Source organism: Branchiostoma belcheri, unplaced genomic scaffold (assembly GCF_001625305.1).
Source record: "Branchiostoma belcheri isolate BF01 breed outbred unplaced genomic scaffold, Haploidv18h27 scaffold263, whole genome shotgun sequence".
Taxonomy (NCBI): domain Eukaryota; kingdom Metazoa; phylum Chordata; class Leptocardii; order Amphioxiformes; family Branchiostomatidae; genus Branchiostoma; species Branchiostoma belcheri.
In genome coordinates this window covers 145,906-171,846 of record NW_017803869.1, presented here as the reverse complement: position 1 = coordinate 171,846, position 25,941 = coordinate 145,906, and the positions used below count along the sequence as shown (strand labels likewise).

Sequence of the window (25,941 nt, the reverse complement as noted above, 5' to 3'; positions counted from 1 at the left end):
GAGTGGAGTTTATAGACATGATCACATTTTTATTTGTTCAGCTTGTGTCAATATGTGATTTGTTTGGGAAATAGGATTTGGTTTAGTTTTTAATATATCAATGTCAGGTACACCTTTTGGGGAATAATTGCTCCAAGTTCCAGGTAGTAAATACATGTACATTTTGTATCATGTATTTTTCACTTGTTGAACTTGTGGAAGCACCGTTGGCCCCCGGTTAGGGGTCATCCGGGGAACCTATGCCCAATTTTTTCAAAATTAAGGATGCTGATAGAATTTTTTTTAAAGGAAATATGATCTAGCTTAGTTTTTAATATATTAACACCTTTGCAATACAATATTTTTTGTTGGTGCGCCTAGATTTTAGCCTGTGCTCCTAACTTTTTATGGTTAGGAGCACAGTGCTCCTAGGTCAAAAAGTTAATTTGGAGCCCTGACACTGGAACTTTGCCACGTATGACGGAAATTTTTTCTAAACCAATCCATCAACCTTAATAGACAAAATTGACAAACCCCTCTCAACCCCATGATTTGCCCTTAAAATGTGGGAAATTGTGTTATCATAAAAGGCTTGAAAATCCAAAATTTGCCCCTGGACCCTGGTAGATTCCCTCAATACCAATCATGAGGCCACACCAATTTAATTTGTTGGTTCTCGGATTCACCTCTTCATTTTTGTCTGATTTTCTGATCAACTCAAAAATGCTCATATTTTGCCCCAAAGAGTTGAGGAATGTCCTTTCCTTCCTAGTTGTTACAGTTTTTCCATCTTTCAATGCAGTGGCTTGATTAAAAGGTCAAAATTCATTGTTTAAATATTAACCCAGCCTTTTGTGTTAACTTCATGGCTCCTATTGCAGCATTTGGGGCTATAATAGGATGCCTAGACCTGTTTTATTTTTTTCGCCCTGTAGCTTCAGACTTTTTCTGAAAAAATCTGAGAAACAACAAATTAAATTGGTGTGGCCTGAACATGAGCTGACGGAGAAAAATTTTGAGCTGGCTCGAGCTCTGAGTCAAACTTGATGTTGAACTTCCCAGGCTCCAGCTGAAGGCCAGACTTCTTCAAGATAAGGATCAGACTTAAGATTTCTCAGGGACAAAAACATTGCCTGGAGGAAGTCTGTTCCCAGGGCGGTTTAACTTTCAACTTTTAGGGTCAACATTTCATTTTGGGGTGCTTAATCTTTTCACAAAACAAAAAGAAGTTACAAACTTACATTATTAAACAGGATGAAACAAAATTATTGGTCTAGGAGCCTTTTGAACATGTTCTGAAAGTCCAACATTGGATATGGTTAACTGCTAAAAAAAAATTTGAACTTGATACAAGTAAAAGATGTATGTAAATCACCAATAAACTAGATAGAAAAAAACAGTATTTTGATAATTGTGTCATGTGCTATCAGTGCTATCATCAAATCAGGACATACATTGTATTAACCTTTAGCATGCTGAAGTGGCTACCAATTCTCTATTGGTAACAGGGTTAGGCAGTAAGGACAAGGTTTAAAAGTCAGCTTCTATAGATTTGATGTCCATGATATTAATAGTTGACATGTCCATGCAGTCAGCCATTAAATTACACTTCTTGAAGAAAATCTATTCTTAATAGTACCCAACCAAGTGGGGTCAAGCAAAGGAGACCATGGGCTAACACAAGGTCTTGTTTGTTTTCTATAACACTTCACCCACCATGACGGAACCCAATCACAAGGTCAAACCCCATGATAGAACCCAATTACAAGGTCGCACCCCAAATTTAACACTTGACCTTCGGAAAATAGGTTTGGCCAACAGTTTCATTAAGTGTCTGGTTCTGATTTCAGAGTCAATCTGTTTAAATGAGCTGAATATTAACTGTGACATGAGAACAGGTGTGGGGAGAAATGTGTGGGTATTTTAGTGGTATGGTCTAGATTTAATAATTGCTTATGGCTGCAAGTTTTGACCAAAATTGATAAAGGTCAACATTATGGCTAGTACAAGTTATTATGATCTTGGTCTCCAAATACCTAACTCACCAGAACCCAAATTCAACAGCTAGCTTCAAAATCTAAATATGTGATACAACAAAGGTTTTATCATTTTTTTCTGACTCTTAAATGTCAGCCATATACTGTATACTAGTGTACAATTAGTTTACATAATAGGAAACCCTACAGAAATATGTAGGTGCATATCCAGTCAAAGATTACATGCACAGCTGAGTTCCAGGCTGGTATCCAAACCCATTCTTGCCTATTCTTGGGTTATTCTTGCCAAATCTTCCTCTTCGCTTTATGCAAAGAGGCAAACATTTAGACCAAGGGGACTGAGCTAAATGATGGAAGTATAGCCTGACTAAATCTTGCAAGCCTCTACCGGGCTTCGGGAGGCGACCTAGAAAGAGTAGAAATTGGCCAAATAGAGAGATAACATGTCAGGGGAGTTGGTCCGCTACAGAGTACATTTTACCGCACCTGGTAGAGGCTTAAAAAAATCACGCTTCTAGCAGACCTCAGAATGTTAGAAAGGTAGCCAAATGAGCCCTGGTACAGGGTAGAGGTTGTGACACAGGAAGTCCTGCGCCTGTCAACACAGAATGTTAGAAAGGAGTCCCAATGAGCCCCTGACAGGGAGAGACTAGTTCAGTTCAGTTCAGTGAGGCTAGGGACTAGCCTCTACCAGGCTTCGGGAGGCGGCTGGAAAGACTAGAGATCGGCCAAATGGAGAGGCTCAGAGAGATAACATGCCGGGGGAGTTGGTCCATTAGAGCAGCCCTCAGAATGTTAGAAAGGAGTCCCAATGAGCTAAGGGTAGAGGTTGTGTAACACAGGAAGTCCTGCCCCTGTCAACACTCCTCAGCACCAACTGGCTCACCTGGGGAACCTTAACAAGGTGATGACAACATCGCCCTCCAGCCATTAACATGTCAGCTGGATCCCCTGACTTCTAGCAGATCCCACAGTAGTTTGTGTTACACATTTGGACTACTAATATTTAGCTTTGAAATAAAAGTAAGAAACATTATGTGCACTGCATCTTAATAAAGGAACAAATAGAATTAATATAGAACCTTAAAATAAAATGTATTTCCACACCAGTACATCTACTAATTTCTAGTTGAACTTCGTCAAACTTTTTAAGTCTTCAGTTGCCTTTTTTAATAAATTAAATGTAACCCACAACCAAAGAAATAATACAGAACAATATCACATACCTCAATACTTTCCTGACAAAGTTGATGTATTCTCTCCCTCACTTTGAAGCTAAACAAGTACTGACATTATACAACTAACACAGGCTTGTATACCTGCAATTGGCAGTCTATAATGGTCACACATTCAACATGCATGTTAAACAACCCACCACACTTATCGAAAAGAGTAGGGAACCAAATTATGTGAGTGGTTCAAACCTTACAGTCCTATGGTCGCACCTGGGGTCGTATTGAGGTCACCCGAGTTAGCGCCGAATGGCAGCCGCTCCAGACCCATGCGATTAAGCCCCAATAATTGTAAGTTCCTCACCATTCAGCTCTCGGAAAAGAGTAGCCGGCCCACCCAATACAAAATACATGTAAAACTGACATTCTGCCCTCTTATACCATCTTATACCATCCCCTCATGACCTCACCAACCCAGATGGCCCAAGGCCAAGTTTGGAAGGAAATCTGCCCTGACAACCTGAACAGAGCCATTAACTGAACATGCCATTACGACCTTGTCATCGGCTAGTCTTTTCAAGGTCGTCCGTTTACCTGACAAAAGGGGCCTTTTAGATACACAATGATCGTCAACTCCCAGCGGAAGTTTGTGACATTATTTTTTTACTAAGTGGTCCTAATTCGGGGTCATTGTACATCGCGACGCTTGTATAGTCTTTCCCCGGAACAGTGTCTCCGTTTCAATGGTCGTTTATTGAAGTGCAGAAAGCTGAACGGTTACAATAAACTGTATCCTACCTCACGGTTGCCCCCGTGCCCCCATCTCTTCCGCTCATGTACCGAACAGCAACAGAACTGCGACCAGAAAAGCCTTTTGGCCATGTTTCCTAGTAAACAGTACCCTTTTAGGCGACAGAATGGACAAATTTGGGCAGAAGTTCAACGTAAACCCTAGTCCTATTGAGTGTGTAGGTTGCGTGTTCCGTGGCACATAATAGCGTATCTTTGTTAACTAAGGGCACGACGTTTACCATCTCACCTTTCTTCCTTACACGAGATTACCTTACTCAAGTCACTTTCTTAACCTGCCTGAAGAAGCTGCTTTCTCAAAGGCGATATTCCAAAATATTTAAGAAACAGAAGTTTTCAGACGTCATAAGGGGCTGTGTTGATCAAATATGCCCCACGTGCCCGATTGTTTACACGTAAACGTCTTTGTTTATCTTCGCTTTAAAGGGATAAACAAGAAACAACAGTTACAACGCGGCTACCCTGACAGAATATGGGCAAGGTTACACAAACCGACGCCAATCAAAACATGATTCCCTTCCTCCAACACAAATACTGTGTTGACTTTGTAAGAATGGGTGGAGGCATGGGGCAGTGACTACGGTTTAATTAGTGTCCGATACAAGATTGCGTTACAGAAACATCAATGCCTGATTGTTTGTAATCTGCGGCACGTGCAACACAACTACCTGTCACTCAGTCGTGGGGGCCTGCATGGGGGGGTCCCTACAACGCTGTACAGTAAATTTTGAAAGCTGGCTATGTACAATGCATTACGCTACAGTAACGATTACGCTTTACGATAAATTCCAAGTGGCTACAACGCCTTATGTAGAATTACTCTACGCTCTACGCAAAATGCGCCGATTACGCTCTATGTTGAATTAGAGTGGTCCGTCTACACTCTACGTAGAATTAAAATGACCGATTACGCTCTACGGAAAAGGGCATGCGGGGCCCCACTCGTACCTTGTCAAAAGGCTTGTATGGGGGGTTACACAAAATTTTTGCTGCCAATTACGAATTACGTTAAATTCTCAGAGCTACTTACGAAGTTCAACAATTATGTGTGATGTCCAATGTACATATTACGAATTACGCTGATTTTGGGTGGTTGCCTACGGATTACGAAGTCTAAAAAGGCCTGATTACGCCTTACGAAAAAGGGCATGCAGGCCCTCTAGTCATGTTCAAAGTAACCGGCTTCACGGTTTTGTATTATAAACAATCGAACATCTATAGGCACTCAACAATCAAGCATTGACCACTGCAACTTCCGTTCCATTATGCACACTGATTGTATAACCTTACATAATACTTGACTCAGTTCCAAAATCGTCAATGCTCGATTGTTGAGTACATCAATGATCGATTGTCAATTGTGTAAAACCGTGAGGGGGGTACAGTGAATACTGTGGTTTGATTGACAGCTATCAAGTGATTGACAGGTGGTTGCATGTGCCAATCATTCCTGTATCCCGTCACCTGGTTTTGGACAATGCAATCGATCATTGACGATGTGAAACAGAATCATGTCTTGTATAAAATGGTACTGATTAGAGATTTAGACCACACTCACTGCCCCCTTCTGTTCATTAAATGCATTATGAATATGCATTATAAATAAATAAGCCTTAAAATTAAATTTGTGATTCTGGAAAAACACATCTGTCAACCTTGATGGACAAAATGTACAGAAATCTTGGGCAAACATATAAAGACATCCAAAAGAACAATTATGACAACCACTCTCAACTCTATGATTTGACTCTCAAAATGTGAGAAATTGCAGTTTTAAAGGCTTGAAAATGCAAAATTTACCCGACCCCCTAAGATTGCGAGCACTCTACCCCAGGTCCGATCATGATCCTAGGCTGACGGAAAAAAACTTCGAGCTGGCTAGAGCCCTTAGGTCTGAAGTAAGGACATGAAATGTGTGATGTCTGTCATCTACATGTAGTTGGCCTTGGAATTGTACACTTTCTAATCAACATACCAGGAATATCTGCAGTGGCATCTAATAACCAAACTAATGGAATCCAGGCAAGGGAACACATCCCAATATAAAATTTAATATTCTCCCACTCATTCACTGTCAACCATTCGTCAATCACTGTCATCACTCCTGTCCAATCCTGACCCTGATTCCATCATCTGCATACCAGAACACTTCATCTGAAAACACCAATAAAACAACACTTCAACAATAATTATTACACAATGTATGGCAAAAAGGTTCAAAATATTGTGTTCTAACACTAAAGGAAATTGAGACTTACCCTTAGGCTAATTTTCAGCTTACTCTGTCATGTCATCAGCCTTGTTCATGGAATTTATACTTGTTGGAACATTAAATTTTAGCCTTTTCACCATGACGTATTATACCAACACAGATGAACTTTCATGCCAACACTTTGACAAGTTCAGCTGGGCATGACCAACTTGGTAGAGACATTGTCACTGCAAAAATCTGAGGGAGGAAAGCAATTAGAATTTAATTTCAGGGGGTTAATCTCTGCCTGTGACATTACGACATACACCAATAAAAAAACCCTTTATCAAGGTCACTCAACATGACCTTGTACTAGTTGTAGAGACTGGAGACAACATTGTCGAGTTCTAAGAATTAGTCTGAGGGAGGAAAAAGCAATTAAAAGGTAACTTCTGGAGGTTAATCTTAGCTTGATACAATCTGTGACATTACAACATCACACCAAACAGGGATGATAGAACACCTCATCAAGGTCACTAGCAGAACCTTGGGGGGGGGGGGTACTATTACTGTAGAAGACTGAGAGAGGAAAGTAAATAGAACTTTATAGAATTAGTTTTTTAGAAGCCTGCCTCATTATTAGCCCAATGTACCCTCTGTAAAGTTTAAGAAACACCAATAAAAAAGAACACTTCAACAAGGTCACCCAACATGACCTTGAGAGGTGGGAGGGGGGTCAGTTTACAGGAAGGTAAAGAGGACTGATGGAGGAAAGCGATTAGCTATTAACTTCAGGAGCTTATCTTAGCATGTTGCCAAGATAAACTTGGAGATAAAAAACACATCAAGGCAGGGCTTGAAATTAACGATGTCCCGATGGCCACTGATCACTAAAATTCTGGCCGGGACAACTAAAAAGACACTTTGGGATATTTTGGGAACAATAGACAAATAATCAACCACAGAATGTCAGCCTTTCTTTTGTTCACCGGGCACACATCCTGGCTTTTGGCTACAGAAAAGTCCCCCAAAATTTCCTATTTTTGTCATACAAAAGTCATACAATACTTCCGAAAAACAGGTTGGGAAAGTTCATCCTCACTTCGGGACAGTTGAAATTGATATAGGGACAGTGCTGGGACAATAGTAAGTAAAGTTAATTTTGAGGCCAGCATCAAGGCTCCAAGTACTCAAATAAAAACTCCAAGATAAAAGTGGAGATAAAACACACAGTAAGCTGATGAGTACTCAAGTGTAACACATCAACAAGTGGCCCATCAAAACTGATACAGCATGAAAATGGGGTCATTGACCCGCAGATTACTCTCTTTGCAAGGTTCTCCAGGCAATTTGGATTACCTTCGCCAAGAAGGTTATGTTTTCAGTAGCGTTTGTCCGTCTGTTTGTCTGTTTGTCTGTGAACAGCATAACTCAAGAAGCTTAGTATGCATTGTCATGAAACTTGGTAGGTGGGTAGGTCTTGATGAGACCTAGAAATGATTAGATTTTGGGCCCCCTGGCGGCTTTTGTTGGTACTGCAGCAGAACTTCCGGTTTTGATATCTCGTGATCTGGACATGCTAGGGTCACGAATTTTGGTTGGTAGATAGCTCTTGGGGTAGGGAAGAAGTGACATGAGTTTGGACCCCCTAGCGGCTTGTTCTGGAACTGCAGGAGCATTTGTTAAAAATTTTCCGAAGGACGATAACTCAAGAACCTGATAACGGATTGTCGTGATGTTTGGTATGTAGGTAGCTGAAGTGATGCTTGACATAATCAAATGAAAACTATGCAAATCAGGAGTTAATTTGCATAATTAATGAGGAAATTCTATAAATCTGCTTTGTTCGATAATAAGACTATGAAACACTAGTGACATGTAATTGAGAACAAAAAAAACATCTGAGGATATAGATTATGTAAATGAAGACCTAATTTGCATAATTAATGGAAAATTTTTATAATTTCATAGTTGTAACTGCTGGGAATTTCATACTTGCCACACTTGGAAGTTAAGTGAAGGCGAACAGCAATAAACATAATTTATTCAAATCATGACCTCACTTGCATAATTAATGAGGAAGTGCTATAATAGCTTTTTTGTTAAGATAAGACTGTCATTGGGTGGAGAATATGATCAACTGATAGAATCCATGGAAATGAGGTTCTTATTTGCAAAATCGATTAAAATTGTATAATTCGTCAGCCGCCAGGGTTAACATCATTTGGCGAAGGTATGAGATCGCGGAACTCTTGTTTAGATTGAGATAAGGGTGATTTTCTTGTTATGATACACCAGAGCGGTGTACAGAAAGTCCCCACCAGAGCTTAGTTCTTATTTCACTGAGGAATATCACGATCTCCAAGAGTTTTCTGGTGCGATGACCAAAACTGAAATGATAAACTTGAAGTTAAAACCAAGAAAATTGGTTGGGAAGTAACTTGGGGCAACGTTATTTGAAATTTTCAAATTTGTCAGCTAGACCAACTTTTCAGCAAGCTTACAGGAACCTGTTGAAAAGTACCAAAATTAAAATTTACAAAGTTAGAGTTGAAAATCCCCAGGTCTTTTAAGGTCTTAAATAACCTCAAAAAATAAATAAACGAAGAGTCCCTCTCCCCACTTCAACAAAACTACAGAAACCCTGAGGGCCACTGAAGTTTACTCAACAACCCAATCTGCAAAATTGATGAGATTTCAATTGGTCGGAGTGGAACAATTGCTGGTCTATTAACACCTGTTGTGTACATTAAAGCCTCTTCTACTTAAAAAAACACCAAAATAAAGAACCTCTGTCCCCATAATGGACAAATTGTCACAAAAGTACAAATTGATGAGATTTCTAGAACAATAATAAAAAATAAGATATTTCTATTTTTATTTTACTTCTAAGATTTTTTTTTGCAATTTTTAAAGATTAAGTTGTGGTTCAGTTTCAGAATAGATCTGCATTCTAATTCAGGAATCATTTCCAGTATCTTTAACCTTCTCCCTGCTACCTAACCTGTAACCAATGCCAATTTGGTGATAAAAGTCTACTTAAACACACTCAGTCACTCACTGTTAGTGCTGCATACCGGTTCACTGGACTTGGATCCGGACTTGTAAGAATGTTTAGGTTCAAGTCCAAAAAAACCTAAAAGTCAAGAACCAAGTCTGGACTTATTACCATAAAAGACCATTTCACATACCCCTTTTCTTTCCAAACCACCTAAAACCTGCTGTAGATTGCTAAATCTTTGCTGCAAAATGAAGAAAACATTGCCATCGGGCATCGTCAAGCACCGGCCTCCATGTCATGTGGCCAAAGTTTCACCCAGAGAACATTGCAAGGTTGCCAACATGCAATTTTGTACATGTATATGCCATGGGTTTAGGTTCGAACTTACAAGTCCGGAACTGGACCTGAACCTCTGGACTTGAATCCGTACCTGAACCTAAAATTGGGTTTAGGTATGCAGCACTACTCACTGTCCGGTTTATCGTCTGTCGTTCCCCGTCTTCCGAGGGTTAGACGTGCTTGCACTGCAATACTGAGAGGGTTAATCACCATGAGACAGTTGAGACACCCTCCAGTTGAAGTGGGGGACTGATAGAAAACAATACAATTTTCCACCCTATATCTGCTTGGAGATTGGCACATGGACTGGGCATACAGTTTCAAGGCCATGTATGATATATACCTACACTCACTTCAGTCACTTAATATTGAGGACTACTGTCTGCCTTTATGAATAAATGATATGAAAATCACCATTTCTACAGCATTGAAAGCAATTTAATTGTATACAACCATATACCAGTATGAATTATCATAAAGACTATTGATTGATTGACCAATGACAGTCGCTCTTCAAAGACAGGAAAAATGGGTCACATCCCTAAAGAATGGCCAAAACTAAATCTAAAAATGAAATCTCCAACAATATCATCATTTATCAGAGATTCAAATGGTTAAATCTCACAGTTAATTCAAAACAGCAATGTTTAACTTATATTTTCAGAAATAGCTCTATTTGACATGATATAAATCATTCTAACGTCCTCAATGCTACAACTTGCTGCCTAACCCCATAACCAATACACTTTTGGTGCCAAACGGCTACCTTAGCAGGCTGAAGGTTAATCACAAGAGGATGATATGAAATAAAATTGAGTAAATTAACCAGAGGCAGCAGCAAACAACAGGACCTACCTGTAGCAGTGGAGCCGGCTTGTCTGGAGGACTCCGAACGAAATCAATCACCACCTATCTATGCCCAATCCTGACACTGCAATGACTTCAAAGTGTAGCCTCCGTAGCAGGCTTATAGAACTGGGGGTTTGGTGGTCTTCGGCTGTTTTCTGATTAGCCCAGTTAAAGAAATACGGGGGTAATTCAACCAGGCCGGCTATGTTGTCTATATGCAATCAGAAAATAGCACATTAAAAGCTCCCAAAGACCCTGAAGACCCCTCAAAACCCCCCAGTTTTTGGCATGCTATGGAGGCTATTCAAAGTGCCCCGGACGCCCCCTCAAGATAGAAAATAGACTGGGGAGGCCCAATAAAGCAGCCCTGCCCTGGCTTACTGACCTGCATTGGGCCAAAACGGAAACACCGACAATCCGACATGTAGAGTCAGAATACTGGGAGCAGGGCTCCAAATTCTCCCAGCATTCTGACTCACAGAAAAAAATGAGTGCACAGCTCAAATTTTGGGTGGACTAAAACAAACTTAATGTCTTCCAAAATAAATGTCTGCGTAGAATACTAAAAATCTTCTGGCCAAAAACGATCTCCAATAGAAATCTCCATCTAAAAACAAGACTCATGACAATAGACCAAATGTTGATAAACAGACGATGGAGATGGTTAGGCCACATATGCCGCATGCCACCACATAGTATAACCAGAACAGCTCTAAGATGGACGCCTCTGGGCAGGAGACCTAGAGGACGACCGAAGGAAACAAGGAGAAGAACCATCGACAAAGAAGTACGGAGCCATGGTTTCACTCTCGATGAGGCACCAAAGATGGCAGCGGACCGGGCCAGATGGAAGAGCTACCTTCTGCCTTAAGAGCCATGCTGGCTCAGAAGAGGACTAAGTAAGGTGGACATGACTGGTGCAATGGCCAAGTGGGTAGAGTGCTCGCCTTACATTCGGTAAGTCTCGAGTTCCATCCCCGGCCGAGTCATACCAAAGACTTTAAAAAGTGGTACATACAGCTTTCTCTGCTTAGCTCTCAGCATTTGAGATGGAGTATGGGAGTGAAACACACACCACTACCAGTGGACTAGCCCCCTGCTGTAGTGATTGCACGACTGTGTGACCCAAGGGCTACAGAAACGGAGATGGGCACCGCCATGTGCAAAGATGCTAATGGTTGCTGGGTGGATTTTAACTTTCTAAAAAGGTGCACATACACACAGTATTTCGAGCCCTGTGGAGGGTGTTGTCAGCCAGCCGGGCGAAGTATGGAAGACCTCACAGTCTGACGAGTTAACAGGGCTTTGATCCCATTTTTGTAGGACCTGACTGATGCAGGATTACATGGCAGGAACGGTTTAATGGACTTTCCTCCAGCAGCTACGCACAACTGTTTTGTGACCCCACCGGGGTTGGTTGAATTCTGAATTGAAGTGTTTTGCTACTGTAACAGACATGCACGTTAAGCGAATTCTCACTAGGGTTAAAACTTATAATTAGGCCACACCAATTTAATTTGTTGGTTCTCGGATTCACCTCTTCATTTTTTTCTGATTTGCAAAAAAAAAAGATTCTGGTTCTGACTCAACTCAAACATGCTCATATTTTGCTCCCAACAGTTGAGGAAAGTCTTCCTAGATGTTACACTTTTTTCATCTATCAATGCAGTGGTTTGATTAAAAGTTCAAAACTCATTGGTTAAAGTAACCCAGCCTTTTGTGTTGACTTCATGGCTCCTATCAAGGCATTTGGGGCTATAATAGGATGCCTAGACCTGTTTTTATTTTTTTGCCCTGTCTATTAATACTTTTTCTGAAAAAAAAAAAGCCGAGAACCAACAGATTAAAATGGTCATATTTTGTTTTAGCAAAGATGATGGTAATGTTTCTAGGCATGCCCACAGCTGAAGGTAGCTTGGTATGCCCTCTAGAGGATTCTTCTTGAACTGCAAGAATACCATGAATGACAATGAAGGATCCTTCAAGCTTAAATCAGTTGTCCCTCAAGCTGCTATTATAATAGCCACAAAAAACCATCAAGACAAGAAAACCTGTAAAGTACAGTGTTTATGTCAGCTCGATAAGTAGGTAAAATGTATATAAATATAAAAACTATATGTCCAATTAAAATAGTAGTGGCCTACATGTACTGTTTGAGAATGGCAAGGCCACTCCTATTCATGTAAATGTTCTGACACCCCTATATCAAAGTTTGACACTCCTACATTCCAACGTAAGCTTAGCTTGTCATAACATACAAGTAAGGGTATACTATTATATATATATTGGAACATTATAGTACATGTAGTAGGGGCGTAACAGAGCTTGACATATGACTACAGGAAACTACAGATCAGCATGTAACCTATAATTTAATCCCTCTTCATAGGAGCTTAGTTATATTATCCCATACTTGTACTTGTACATGGGTGGTCTGCATGATAGGAGCACATGACCCTTAATACTATCATAACAAATTTCTGTCATACTTGGCTTATATTTACAATATTAGCTTATTATGACAAGCATGTTCAATCATGCTGCAACTTTGTACTTTGATGAAATTCGTCAGCTTGTATGTCTTATGTCTTGTATGTATTGACCCTCACTTTGTCAAGGCCACTTATAGAACCAAAGACACACAATATTATCAGCCTGTGCCTGTGTTTTGGCAAAGTATCCTACTGAGATACGTTGGTTACAGATTATTATGACAAGCCGTCATGTTTGACCATGTTAAACTTTGATGAAATTCTTCTGTTTGTAAGTGTATGTGCAAGGATTAACCGTCACAATGTTAAGGTTGGCTAGAACAAGGTTTTATGTTGTGCCACTGACAGTGGATGCATCAGCAGTTGTGCACACTTTTGTGTTGGCTGACCCTCCACCGTGTCAACAATGGTTATGAGTATCCAATATATTTTTATGTTTACGGAAGGAAAACATATTGTTTCTGCTCTGTTTCCTCTTCTTCTTCTTCTCCAAACCAATAAGGGTCAATGACCTGAACCAGATGTCTGTCACCATAGTAACTGATGTTGGGTTACATCATGTTGCAATTTTATAGACCCTGTCAGTCCCTACACCTGAGTGAGGAGGGTTGACACAGTGGCCGTTGCGTTGATTTGTTTAAGGTGGATAACAGGTTGCGAATCTGAGACACACACACTTAAGCTAAAATGAATATAAATAAAAGCAGGTACTATGTGATCAACTCACCTGTCAGGACCTGTCCACAGCCACTGTCAGCAGCCAGCCCAGATTTCTCTACATCTTCTCCTGTCAGCCTTCTTCTTCCTCCTCATTTTCCTCCATTCTCTCTTGTTAGTGTCGCATCACACTATTTAGAAAGACGCACACAATGTTAAAATTAATATTACTAATACATTACACTGTTATACAGTACCAAAATGAAAAGAAAAAAACATTCCTTACAATCATCAACTCAAGCTTGGCTTCATGTATGTACTGAAAATACTTCAGCTACAAATTCTTCCTATTCACCAAGCTTGAGAAAAATATCAATTTAAAGGTTTACGTGCATCTCAAGCAGTAACTTGAATAACATGAGCAAGATGTTATGACGTCAACATTATCAACGTGAACTAAAAGCGCCCCATAGCAGCTGATAGAAAAACTGCACCCAAGGAATTTTAAAGCAGAAAGGCAATACTATTTCAAGGGACAAACAAATCATTATTATTCATCATTAACGTTGGTATTAAAAACAGTTACGTGTAGCTGCAGACAATCAAGACACACCCAGATTGCACAAGATTTTTTCAGGCTTGTTTGTCAGACTCCGGTACAGAACAGCTACGCTGAGCTCGTATCAGAGAGGCACAACTGCAGCAGGAAAACCGAGGAAAGATCGTCATGACTTCAAAGCCCTGGTGTGAGTGAGGAACTGAAGATATTCTGACTGGCTTGCAAGGTAAGTTGTGGTTGAACATTCAGGTAAGAATCTAGTATCACATACATGGAAGGAGAGGCTGGAATAGAAGATAAATAACTGTAAGAGATATTGGTTATTATGCACGATTTTTGTTGGACAGGTTTAGATGTAGCAAAAGGTTTTTACATCATCTAAATATGAGAAAATTCATCCTTTTCTTCCCAAAGAAAGAACAAAATTTAATGCTATGGCACGGTTGTGTTTCTAAGCCTTAGGTGTGTGACCCTGACCTCTCCACGTTGATGTATTGTATTGTTGTAATGTGCGTGTAAATGTTTGTCTTGTCAGCAGGGCAAGCTCTTAATAATAGCCGCCTGGCTAGTTAGGCTGCCCTGGCTGTACAATTGGTCTTTTTACAGCTAAACAAATAAATTTTAAAGAAAAAAGATTGTGATTCTAATGAATTTCAAAAATTGTGTCCATACGAATTAGGCACAACATGGAAGTACTCAATGCATTCACATAAAAAGACCGCAAATATTTGCTTTTTCTGCTTATTTTCAAGCCTGAAAATGTAAAATTTGTCTTAACAACAGACACGTCAGCAAAATGCACCTGATCTCAGAGTAAACAACCTGCTAAACATTAATATTCAAACAGCGTAAATCAGACAATCAACCAACTGTAAATGTACATGTATGTTACAATTAAATGTAAGGTGGATGATCGCTTTTCATGGCTTCACCACTACATGTATGTGGTGAAGTGTATATTGTTTTTGCTCACTTTTCTTCTCCTCCTTCTTCTCCTTCTCCTGCCATCTCTTTAAATTGTTTCAACTCCTTCATTTTTGGGCCAAATAACATGAAATTTGGCACAAAGGTAGAGAGGGCAAATACCCCCAGACATTTTTTTTTTTGTGTCATTTTTGTGATACAGGCTTTTAGAATGGTTTTATTTGAGCTTTTTGGCTGTGTTATAGAAAATGTATTATTAACTAGAAAGGCCGACATTTGCTTTGGAGCAAATGTAGGGGATGGCTTCACCACATTTTACGACATGGCAGGGAAAGAAGGAGAAACACAAGGGAAAACAACTCTCTACATTTGATATAATAAATATTATAGTATGAAGTGACAACAGTGGGATAGCTATCCCCTACATTATTGGTTAGGATTTTTTCTACATGTATGTACTGAATATACTTCAGCTACCAGCAAATTTGACAGAAATTACCAGTAGTGTGGGCCTTGGCTGGAGTCTGGATTCCAGGTTAAAAAGTTCATGTTACATGAGTTACACCTAGAAATCTTTGCACAATGTTGGCATCACTTGTACATGGAGACCTCCCTGTTCTGATACATGCAGATGTACGAGTCACACAACAGTCTGCGGACGTGTTCGGGCAGTTCTCGGTCCGTCTGCTTGGTGACCGCCTCCTCATCCTCCAGCCACTGCTTCAGGTCGTGGATCTCACTCACCTCCGGAACGTTGTAACCATTCTGCTCACCTGGGGAAAAAAAACATAACTGGTTACCATGGTGACAGACGTCTGGTTCAGGTCATGGATCTCACTCACCTCAGGCAGGTTGTAACCATTCTGCTCACCTGGGGAAAACATATATTTTTTGTTATCAAGAGTGTCCTGGGAGAGTAGCTATCTTTGCTTTTGGCCCTAGCCATCACCTGTTTTTCTGTCAATTACAGGAACTTTGTGGCGTGTGATGGAAAATTTTTTGGCCAATTTGTCAACCTTGACAGACAAAATTGATAGAAGTCTTGGGGAAAAAAAGCATCCAAAGGACAAACAACAACCAGTCTTAACCCCATGATTTACCTCTAAAAATGTGGGAAAATGCATGTTTAAAGAAATGAATGAACAGTACATGGATTCCTTAGTGTCTAATTATTTGGGGCACCACAGATAATCTGACAACCAATTTTCTGTCCATTCTCTAATATTTTCCTTCCATCTAGGACTACAGTACAAGTACATGAAGTTGTAATACTTGTATTTGAAATGTTGACCAGCCTAATCTCCAAGCAGATTATACGGTGGCAAGGCAGTATCCATTGGCCAGAGGAGTGTCCATTAGTGGCTGTGCAAACTCCTCTGGCTAATAGATACTGTCTTGCCACTGAAAGGGATCTGCTTAGAGATTAGACCAGCCATCTCGCTCACCTATTCTGTCTGCCATGCTGTCGAAGAAGACCCACGGGGCGTCCGCTTCATTTCCGCACTTTACAAACGCGACATAATGACTGGTCTGTATGCAGACAACAGCGAACAGGTCCATTGTCATGCGCGGCACGGGGAACCCGTTCTGGTCGTGTCTCCTTCTGAAGGACTCAGGAACACCGATGGGCGTCGGCTTGTGCCCTCGACGCTTCTTATGGCTCTGGAATATTAATAATAAAGGGTTTTAGAACATTTGGCAGACCAAGGGAAGAATGCCAAAAATCATATCCAGTTGCTTGAGTAACTGTTTTTTTTGCATGTCTTATTACCTGGATGTCTAACCTTCACCGACAAAGAATTACATGCTCCGTGCATTGTAAAAAAAGATATACATACATCTACACATTAACAGGTCTAACATCATACTTAATTGGTTAAAATCACAGACATATTCATGAAATGATTAAAAGCTCTGTCTTTCCACCTGCTCCCTCTAAAGGATGAAAACCTGCACAAAGATTAAAAACTTAGGTTTTAGAGATGAAGTTGCAATCTACAGTAATGATTGTATTCTATATTTTACAGGTTAGAAACATCTTTTAAGCTTAACTACCACTTAAGCTTAAGCTTAAGTATTACTCTCGGACTGGTATCAATTCCTAAACTACGTTAGACTCCTATATCAGCTATAACTAGAAAGGCCGACATTTGCTTTGGAGCAAATACAGCAATGGCTTCACCACATTTTACGACATGGCAGGGAAAGAATGAGAAACACAAGGGAAAACAATGCTTTACATTGATATAACTATAGTATGAAGTAACATACAACTAAGACTACAACAGTTGGATAGCTATTCCCTACATTATTGGTTAGGATTTTTAATTGCATAATGCAAACTGTTGATTTTCAAGAAAAAAAGAAGTGTTCATGCCCCGCATTCCAATGCTGGAGCAGGAAAGCTTGAAATACCTACCAAAACACTTGAATACAGACATACTGTCAGTATGGAATGGATCTGAGCAGGTATTAATTAAGTTAAGCCTGTTAAATTCCAACAGCCAATCAGCAAGGAGAATAGAGGAAAGCTGCATGCCTATTGGTTGATGCCCTGCATTCCATTGTGATGACTCATGTCCAAATGTGGTAACACTGCACACTAACTCAGTAATACATTTGCTATAACACAGCCAAAAAACTCAAATAAAACTATTCTAAAAGCCTGTATCACAAAAATTTAAAAAACGCCTAGGGGTATTTGCCCACTGTATATCCATACCAAATTTCAGGACCTTAGGCCCTAAAATGAAGAAGCTGAATCCATTTAAAAAATGGCAGGAGAAGGAGAAGGAGAAGGAGAAGAAACATCAGAAAAAGCAATATGGGTTCACCACCACTTCGTGGTGTGGTGAACCCATAACAAGTGACCCATACCTGCAGGTTACAGATGTTACAGTAGGTGACGATGTGGCTGGTGTTGTTCTGGAAGAACACCTTCTCCATGTAGCAGTCCTTACACTCCACCTCCCCACAACTGCCACACATGGTGCATTCACGGGGAACTGTAGCGGACAGAGTAACAACTTCAGAAAAGAACAGAGTTACATGTACCAACCCACAATTGAGTTGTTAGAATTCTTTTTCTCCAGAGCTGCCACACATGGAGCACTCTTGGGGAACTGTGGCGGACAGGGGACAAAATAACAGCTTCAGAAAAGAACAGGAAACAGCCAAGTACCAGAGTTACATGTATCCAACCACGATTAAGGTGTTCAATTTTTTTTTCGGGCATGGGACAGAATACCGGCTTAGAAAAGAGCAAGAAATGGTCATGCCTTTAAGTACCAGCGTTGAGGATTGAGGTGTTCACTAGAACTATCATAGCAGTTATATTAGCTACATGGATACAGATAGAAAATAATGTCATTGAACAAACAACTAAGAACAGAAACACACACAGAAAAAGAACAGAAACACAGATCAGTAAATCAATTCAACATACAGTAGATTTCTTAGCTACACAACCTTTTTTTATGTCTACCTCATTTTTCTCTGCCTGTAGAGAGAAAAATAACGTTGTTTACCTAAGAAAACTATGTTGAATGTTGAACAAATTGTTATCAACATTACTGAACAAGTCTGTCTGTTCCCCTCACCATTCTCAAGCAGATCAGTGATGTCCAGAGTCAGACTGGGGATGATCCGGTCATAGATTTTGAAGTCTCTGCCAAACCGTGGCATCTGGACTAGCAAGCAGCTCGGCATCTGTGGCACAGATAGAATCATACATTTCAACATTCATTTCCATCATTGTATCTAATTCTATCACTCATTTCAGTGCTTGAACTCATCCTTACATCAGTCACACGGAGCATACAAATTTTGCCATAATTAAGATTTTTCTTTTATCTTTAGCAAGGCTGTGACAGAACAGTCTTTTTTCCATTAGATAACGTACAGTCACTTGGATTTATGGGCCAGACCATTGATTTTACAATACTATATATGTAGGAATATTGTACACAATACAAAAGCAAACACACAAACTGTAACAAGGCTCTACAATAACCTTCTCTCCTACAAGACATGGATGAATGTAAGAACTATGTTTTTATCTTATAGTTTATAGAACTATTTCTGTTGCTGCCCACCACACAACATTTGAATGTTGTACCTCTGTGATTTTGATATCTGTGGCCAGACATGACTGCTCCAGTAGCTGCTGTACTGTGGGGACCAACACCTTCTCATCCTTCTCCACAAACAACTGGTAGAAATAACACTCTTCCTGCCTGTTGTTTCCAGATCTACAGAGGCAAAACAGGTATATTCATCAGCCAAATAAGAAATCAAACCCCTCAGTAATGTATATAAAACACCACATAGACCCTACATACTGTGTGTTTCCTTGCAATTAGTCTCTGGGCATGAGTTTGCAAATAAGTCTTCCTTGTGGGACTAACAATGTACTTACCTAATCTTGAGGAAGGGGTCTGCCTTGAAGACATCTTTGAGCATTGTCGTAAGAAACTCTTCTGGATCTGTGGAAATAAAAGGAACTCTTTAATCACTGGATGAAGAAACCTTTAACTGTTTCAATAGTTGAAACAAAAGATTTTATTATCATTGAATCACCATGGAAACTTATCCAGAAAATATGGAACAGTATACAAAGAATGTTCAGCATTTTTGTGCCCCAAGTGATTGAAGCTGAAAGCTTCTTTCCTAGAACTAGTCATCACTATGGAACAAGCTTCCCTGTGAACTCTTCCCAAATGGTACAATCTTAAAATTTTTAAGTCTAGGGTGAACGAACATCTGTCTCAACAGTTCCTTAATGTAACCCAAAACTTGTAGTGGTTCGTATGAGCATTGTTTTGAGGTGACAATTGAAGTAGATGAAAAAAAAGTGTGCTGTAAGAACGACACTCACCCTTCTCCTCAGACAGGAGCCCAGGGATGGATCCCAGCTGGTCCAGTAGAGTTCGTAGCTTCAGGGTCTGGTCCGCTCGCACAAACCCTTCACTGTACAATGTAAAATCTTTCTTTATTTGCAATAAATAAGAAAAAGACATAGAGCCCAGGTCATGTCAGCCATAACTGACAGAGCATGCAGGGAAACATTAGACACATCATAACATTGGGATACAATACATCAAGACATGTAATATTGCACAGTTTTCCTAAAATCATTAGAAAATTTGTTAAACTTAAAAGGTTCCACTTCTACTGAGTGCAAGATGACATTACTCTGTTCTATAATGCAGTCAGAGATGGCAGACTTCACCCCTTTACCCAGACTGCTATATAACCCTTCCAGTCCCACAGACAAACTAGCAGTGTTGAATATGTATGGCTATGTTGTACTGTGAATGGTGACACACACAGACAATTGAATAGATGTGTATGTGTGTTCATGTGTATGTGTATGCGTATGTGTTCAAATGTGTGTGTGTGTGCTATGTATGTGTGTATTCAAGTGTGTGTGTGTGTATGTTTGTGATGATATACTGTAACTACAATGTTAAATTTTCCTACTTACACTCTGAGTGGGTTGACTATGTTTTCCATCAGCAGTCTCTGTACCTCCTTGCGCTGCGTGTGTGTAAACATGTGTGTGTGTGTGTGTGTGTGCGTTAGAGCTGTGTACCGATACTCAGTACCGATACTGTACCGGAAAAATTGATTAGGTACAGGTCCAAAATACCTAATCCCTCTGTACCGGTACTGTACCTAAACAATTTCACACCAATTTTATGCCTATTTGTGACCTTAAATGTGGAAATAGCTGGTCGCCAATGGGTTCCAATGTAAGGACAGTGTGTTCATGAAAACAATAATACCTTACTTTTGCCTATATTTTATCTGAGCATTCTCCATAAACCAAAATTAAACCTTAACTATCAAGTGTATACATGTTTTTGTTGCTATTGAAAGAGTTCAGAAGAGCATGTAAATTGGTCGAATTTTTTAGGTACAGGTTCAGGTCCGGACCTGTACCTAAACCTGTGTACCTGTACCTGTACCTGTACCTAAAATTTGTTTAGGTACACAGCTCTAGTGTGCGTGCATGTGTGTGTGCATGTTAGTACATTACTATTATGTTAAACTGTAACTTACACTCTTAGAGGGTTGACGATGTTTTCCCTCAGCAGTCTCTGTACCTCCCCGTACTGTGGCAGGTCCTCCGGGCTGGTCGGCCGGTGCAACAACACGTCAAACACGCTCGAGAACGCGAACATGCTGTACAGGGTCGCGTCCAGGTAGCACGAGTTGTGGTGACCCTGGATGCCCTTTGCCCTCCCCACCAGGTCAAGGGTCAGCGACTCCGGTGGCAGGGTGTCGTCTTCTATGGACCGGTAGTTGTAGTTGCCAAATGCTGGGAGGGGAAAAGTATGGTCCATTTTAGATGGGTTACTTTTGAATTGGAGAGTCACTGTGTACATTTCAACTTTTTTACTGGATGTATACTGGGTGTCACATTTTCTTATAGAAGTATAATACTTATGATAAATTCATTTATGTGTTCAATTTCTGTTATGTTAATAGATAATCTAATTCAAAGGTAGACTGATAGCATTCACGAAATATTTGTAGAATATTTTCACCTATAAAAGGTGATGCAAGGATGCTTCTTTGGCATTGGTGTTGTCACCTCTTGTGCATTTAAAACTCTCTAGGATATGTTTTTTACACAGCTCTTTGCATCAAACTTTCTTCCAGCTTAAAACGATGGAAACATATTGTACATTTGGGAATGCATCCATAGCAGCGACACCTGTGCTGCAATGCAATGTGAACCAGTCAGAATTGCCCTGAGGAAGGTGACAGACTTGGTTGAGTAAAAAGAGTCTCTTTGCTCAGTGTCTTACCAACCTGATGAAACTATTCCAGAATGGAAACATAGTTACGTACCTACAGATGGCGAGGGAGGGGGCTTGTCAGGTCTGGGTACCTCAAACCGCTGGTCACGGGCGCATTTATCCAGAAACACAAACAGCCCCCGCTTGGCAGGGCAGGTGAAGTATCTCTTCTCCTTAAACGTGCCATCTGTACAGGCTTCTAACTCATCATCCTGGGAAATAGAAAGGGGGAAGGCTTAACTTTGATTTGAAAATCAACCTCTCAACGAGACCTTCCTCCTAAATTAATTTACCAACATGATTAACCTGTTAACGGATTAAAGTATACTTACTAAGGTAAATAATTTCATCAGGTTGGTAAACGACTGAATAGCAAAGTTCTTTTTATTTCATTGCCCTGATGAAGATGACAGAAGGTCATCGAAATGTCGGCTTGAAAAATAAATGGTTGTGATAAAAAGAACTTTGCTATTCTGTACTTACCGGTACTAAGGTTTGTTAATTGCTCAAGAATCTGTCTCTATGAACTATGAAGGATGTGCATGTACATCACTACATGGCAAAAAGAGAAGCACTAAAAGAAAAAACTGCAAGGGCACAAAAATGTTGAGCACACACGACAGTCTATCAGTATTGACAATCCTGTTTAACTAACTTTTAGCAGTATTTTGCAAAATCTGACAAGCAATGAATTAAGCTGATATCTGACAACACATCTATGCCAAAATCCAGACCCACCAGTTCAATCCCTGCGACCAGTCTGTCGTTCTTGATGTCAGGCAGGGTGCCGACAAACTTGATGACTCCGTAGCGGGGCGGGGTGCTGAGTACCTCCACCATGTCTCCCACCTCCAGGGTGGGGTCGACTGTCCCCGCTCGTCTCTCAAGGGTGTCGGGGGGCGTCGCTATCCCGCCTGCCGCTCCTGGGGGAGAGGCAAAAATGAAGGAAGTCCACATTCTGGACATGATCTATATTTTCATCTATATTATTTTGTTAGGTATGCATACATACAGCCAAGGTGTCCCTAGGTTAACCAGTAGTGGATTTTTTAAAGGTGATTGGCTTGGGGAAAATACAGAATGTCTGTCAAGTTGAGAACACAGTCATTGTGACATTATCACATACCAATTGTCGTAATTCAAAATGACAATTCCTGGATATTTACAGTTGAAGTAGTGCTTTTTGGACAAATTTTACTAGGCAGATGTGGCAAGGCAAGTACTAAGTTAACATACCTGCAGTAGTAGTGATAAATAGAAAAAAAAGGTTTTCCCAAAGCAGGAAGTGGCAGTCCACAGAACCAGGAGAAATTCACAGAAATGAAGAAAACAAGAAACTTACAACAACTCTCAAAACTTAGAAGATGTGCGAAATTCAATTTCCATTTTTCTAGAGAGACGCATCAGATTTTATTTGACCGTTGTCCACCTTTTGTTGCTTGACTAAATGTAATCATGTCCTGTCCTGTGTAAATGTATGCTGGGCCCCTTTGGAAAGCAGCTTCTACTAGCTGAATGGGCTACCCAGTCGTTTTATGATGAAATAAATAAATAGAAAGGCTTTACCTGGTATCAAAGGTTCATATTTCTTGCTGGGGCTCCTGTTGGGGGAGTCTCGTGGGTAGAACCCATCCATCGGGGGGACGACCGCGTCGCTCGCGTTGCCACGGGAAACCATACCCTGGATCCCAGACTCACAACCGTCCGTGGCTAGGAGCTCTGATCCTCCTGGAAAGTTCAAACATGAGTTGGTTAAAAAGTTAAAGTCCTCCCGCAACCATTAACATGGTCGCATACAGTGGTATCCATCTCTAATACGTAGCTCTTGGGCCACACAGTTGTGCAATCACTACAGCAGTGGGCTAGTTCACTGGAAGTGGTGTGTGTTTAACTTCCATACTCTTTCCCAAAAGCTGAGTGCTAAGCAGAGAAAGCAGTATGTACTGTTTTCAAACTGAGTTGTATGAATCAACAGACTGTATCTGTATCTGTATAGCCGGCATAACCGCCCCTCTGCAAAACAAAGGCACACGAAGATGTGTATAAAGATGTGTATATTGCACCTTCTTCAAAAGTATGGTCATGGTGACTGACATAAGCCTTCCACTGGTTTTTGATGAAAGGGTATCAATGTACACTTTTCCTTGCCTACATCAACCATGTATAGGTCATTCATCACACCATTACAACAAGCAGAGCAAATAAACAAACAAACAAACAAATACCTATGGGAGGATGTCTGATCCCTGGTTGGTGGAAGTTGTTTTCGCGTGTCCGTGGGCTCGGGCTGAGCCTCCCCGGCGCGCCCTTTCTTCGTATGCTGTCAGACGCCTCGTGTTGAACGGACCTCTCGGCAGACTTGGAGTACCTGTGGAGGAAATTTATCTTCACTTATTTGCATAGCAATCAAGATAGATAGATAGGTATAGAAACACACACACACATATATATATATATATATATATATTAAGCTCCTGTCCTGTATAACAGGAGCTTTCAGACTAATTTGCATCATCTTGTCTTGACTTGTCTGACTTTTGTTCCTTTTTCGACTTCCAAAAAATTTGTCTTCACTTTATTTGCATATCAATCAACAGGTTGTGTATATAAACCTGCTTTCCCCTCTGGTCTCTCAGTCACTGATGAAAGCTAGTGGATACTAGCTGAAACGTTTTCAAAATCATATCCAGTTGCTTGAGTAACTGTTTTTTGGCATATCGTATTACCTGGATGTCTAACCTTCATCGACGTATCTTGGATCATTACGGTAAGTTTTGCCTGAGCTCTGTGAGGGATCTGGAGAAGACCAGCAGGAAGATTGCAGATTTCCGGAATCATCTACGCTTCAGTCTACGCTGCCTCAAGGTAAGTATCACACCCACCAGCCTACGCCTAAAAACTTCCATCAGAGGCTTCAACACCAACAAGATCATCTTCAACGCGGAAAGAAAGTTACTAAACGAAAGGGTAAGACAGATCAACTACAAATTAGACGGTCTAAACGCGAGGAAATCTAACCTTGAAAAACTACTGAGGGAGAAACTATCAGACGAGATTTTTGCCGAAACTAAAGAGTTCATAACACGCGGACAACTTGATCAGCACGAAAAGGGAAAAGACAGACAGAAGACCAAATTTGATCGTTTACAGCAAAAGAAGACTATTAACGCAGCAGATAGTGACCCAAATTGGAGATCAAACAGTTCCGAACCCAAAACCACTACACAGGCCAAAACCGACGAGAGGTGGGTAAAAAACCTATGTAGCCATACTCTCACAGAACCAGAGAAATCACTGCTTTCTAAAGGTCTAAATTTTGCAGTAGCACCCAACAAGATTCCCAGCATTGACATTGTGACAGAAACCGAGTCAGCAATTCGTCGGGCACGTTTACCACAGAGACAAGCTGAAGCCTTGCGCACCAAAGTAGCTACCACCCTGAAAGTCTCCAAACCCCCTGCTAGTAACATCACACGGGAAGAACGTACCGCTCTCAAAGATTTGGCTAACAATCAAGACATATTGATTCTTCCTGCAGACAAGGGCAGATGCACAGTAGTCTTAGACAGGGAGCAGTACGACAGGAAGGTACAGGACCTATTGGGAGACAAAGACACCTACATGCCCTTGAAAAAGGACCCCACTAACAAGTTTAAAGGGAAAATCAGTTCAGCTCTCAAGAAATTGCAAACTGAAGGAGTTCTGGATCGCCCCACCTACCTAAAACTCAATCCCACAACGGAACAACCCCCTGCTTTCTACGGCCTTCCCAAAATCCACAAACAAAGTGTCCCTCTACGACCCATAGTCTCCAGTATAGGCTCTGTCACCTATGAGTTAGCAGGTTTTCTAGCCAAGATTTTGGGACCACTAGTGGGGAAATCTCAGCACAATGTACAGAATAGTGCCGACTTTGTCAACAAAATCAAAGACATTCAGGTAGAGGATGATGAAACCATCACTTCGTATGACGTGTGCTCACTTTTCACCTCCATACCACCCAAGGAAGCAGTGTCAGTAGTCAAAGAAGCCTTGGAAGCCGATGACACACTTGCAGATAGAACCAACCTATCCGTTGACCAAGTTTGTGAGCTACTAGAACTCTGCTTAGGATGCACATACTTTACCTACAAAGGACAGTTCTACCAACAAATGACACGGCTGT

The 25,941-nt window shown here is 40.6% G+C and overlaps 3 protein-coding genes across 3 annotated transcripts in view; all 3 read right to left on the bottom strand.

Moving 5' to 3' along the window:
• The window catches only part of LOC109472044 (transcription initiation factor TFIID subunit 1-like), a 42,641-nt gene extending 28,991 nt beyond the window's left edge, over nt 1–13,650 (bottom strand). Inside the window, exon 1 of the mRNA XM_019771617.1 lies at nt 13,558–13,650. The gene's annotated coding sequence lies outside the window, so the exon portion shown is untranslated. The remainder of the gene's footprint in view (nt 1–13,557) is intronic.
• LOC109472046 (transmembrane and TPR repeat-containing protein 3-like) overlaps nt 1–15,042 on the bottom strand; it is a 66,391-nt gene extending 51,349 nt beyond the window's left edge. The window contains exon 1 of the mRNA XM_019771620.1: nt 13,568–15,042. The gene's annotated coding sequence lies outside the window, so the exon portion shown is untranslated. The remainder of the gene's footprint in view (nt 1–13,567) is intronic.
• A 204-nt stretch (nt 15,043–15,246) lies between these two features.
• LOC109472045 (ubiquitin carboxyl-terminal hydrolase CYLD-like) overlaps nt 15,247–25,941 on the bottom strand; it is an 18,979-nt gene continuing 8,284 nt past the window's right edge. The window contains exons 6-17 of the mRNA XM_019771619.1: nt 24,002–24,144; nt 23,343–23,504; nt 22,515–22,699; nt 21,829–21,988; nt 21,034–21,292; nt 19,847–19,938; nt 19,388–19,454; nt 19,088–19,220; nt 18,570–18,678; nt 17,848–17,975; nt 16,416–16,632; nt 15,247–15,743 (exon numbers count right to left, since the gene is read on the bottom strand). Coding sequence (XP_019627178.1) covers nt 15,562–15,743; nt 16,416–16,632; nt 17,848–17,975; nt 18,570–18,678; nt 19,088–19,220; nt 19,388–19,454; nt 19,847–19,938; nt 21,034–21,292; nt 21,829–21,988; nt 22,515–22,699; nt 23,343–23,504; nt 24,002–24,144 — 1,837 coding nt within the window. The 3' untranslated portion in view covers nt 15,247–15,561. The remainder of the gene's footprint in view (nt 15,744–16,415; nt 16,633–17,847; nt 17,976–18,569; nt 18,679–19,087; nt 19,221–19,387; nt 19,455–19,846; nt 19,939–21,033; nt 21,293–21,828; nt 21,989–22,514; nt 22,700–23,342; nt 23,505–24,001; nt 24,145–25,941) is intronic.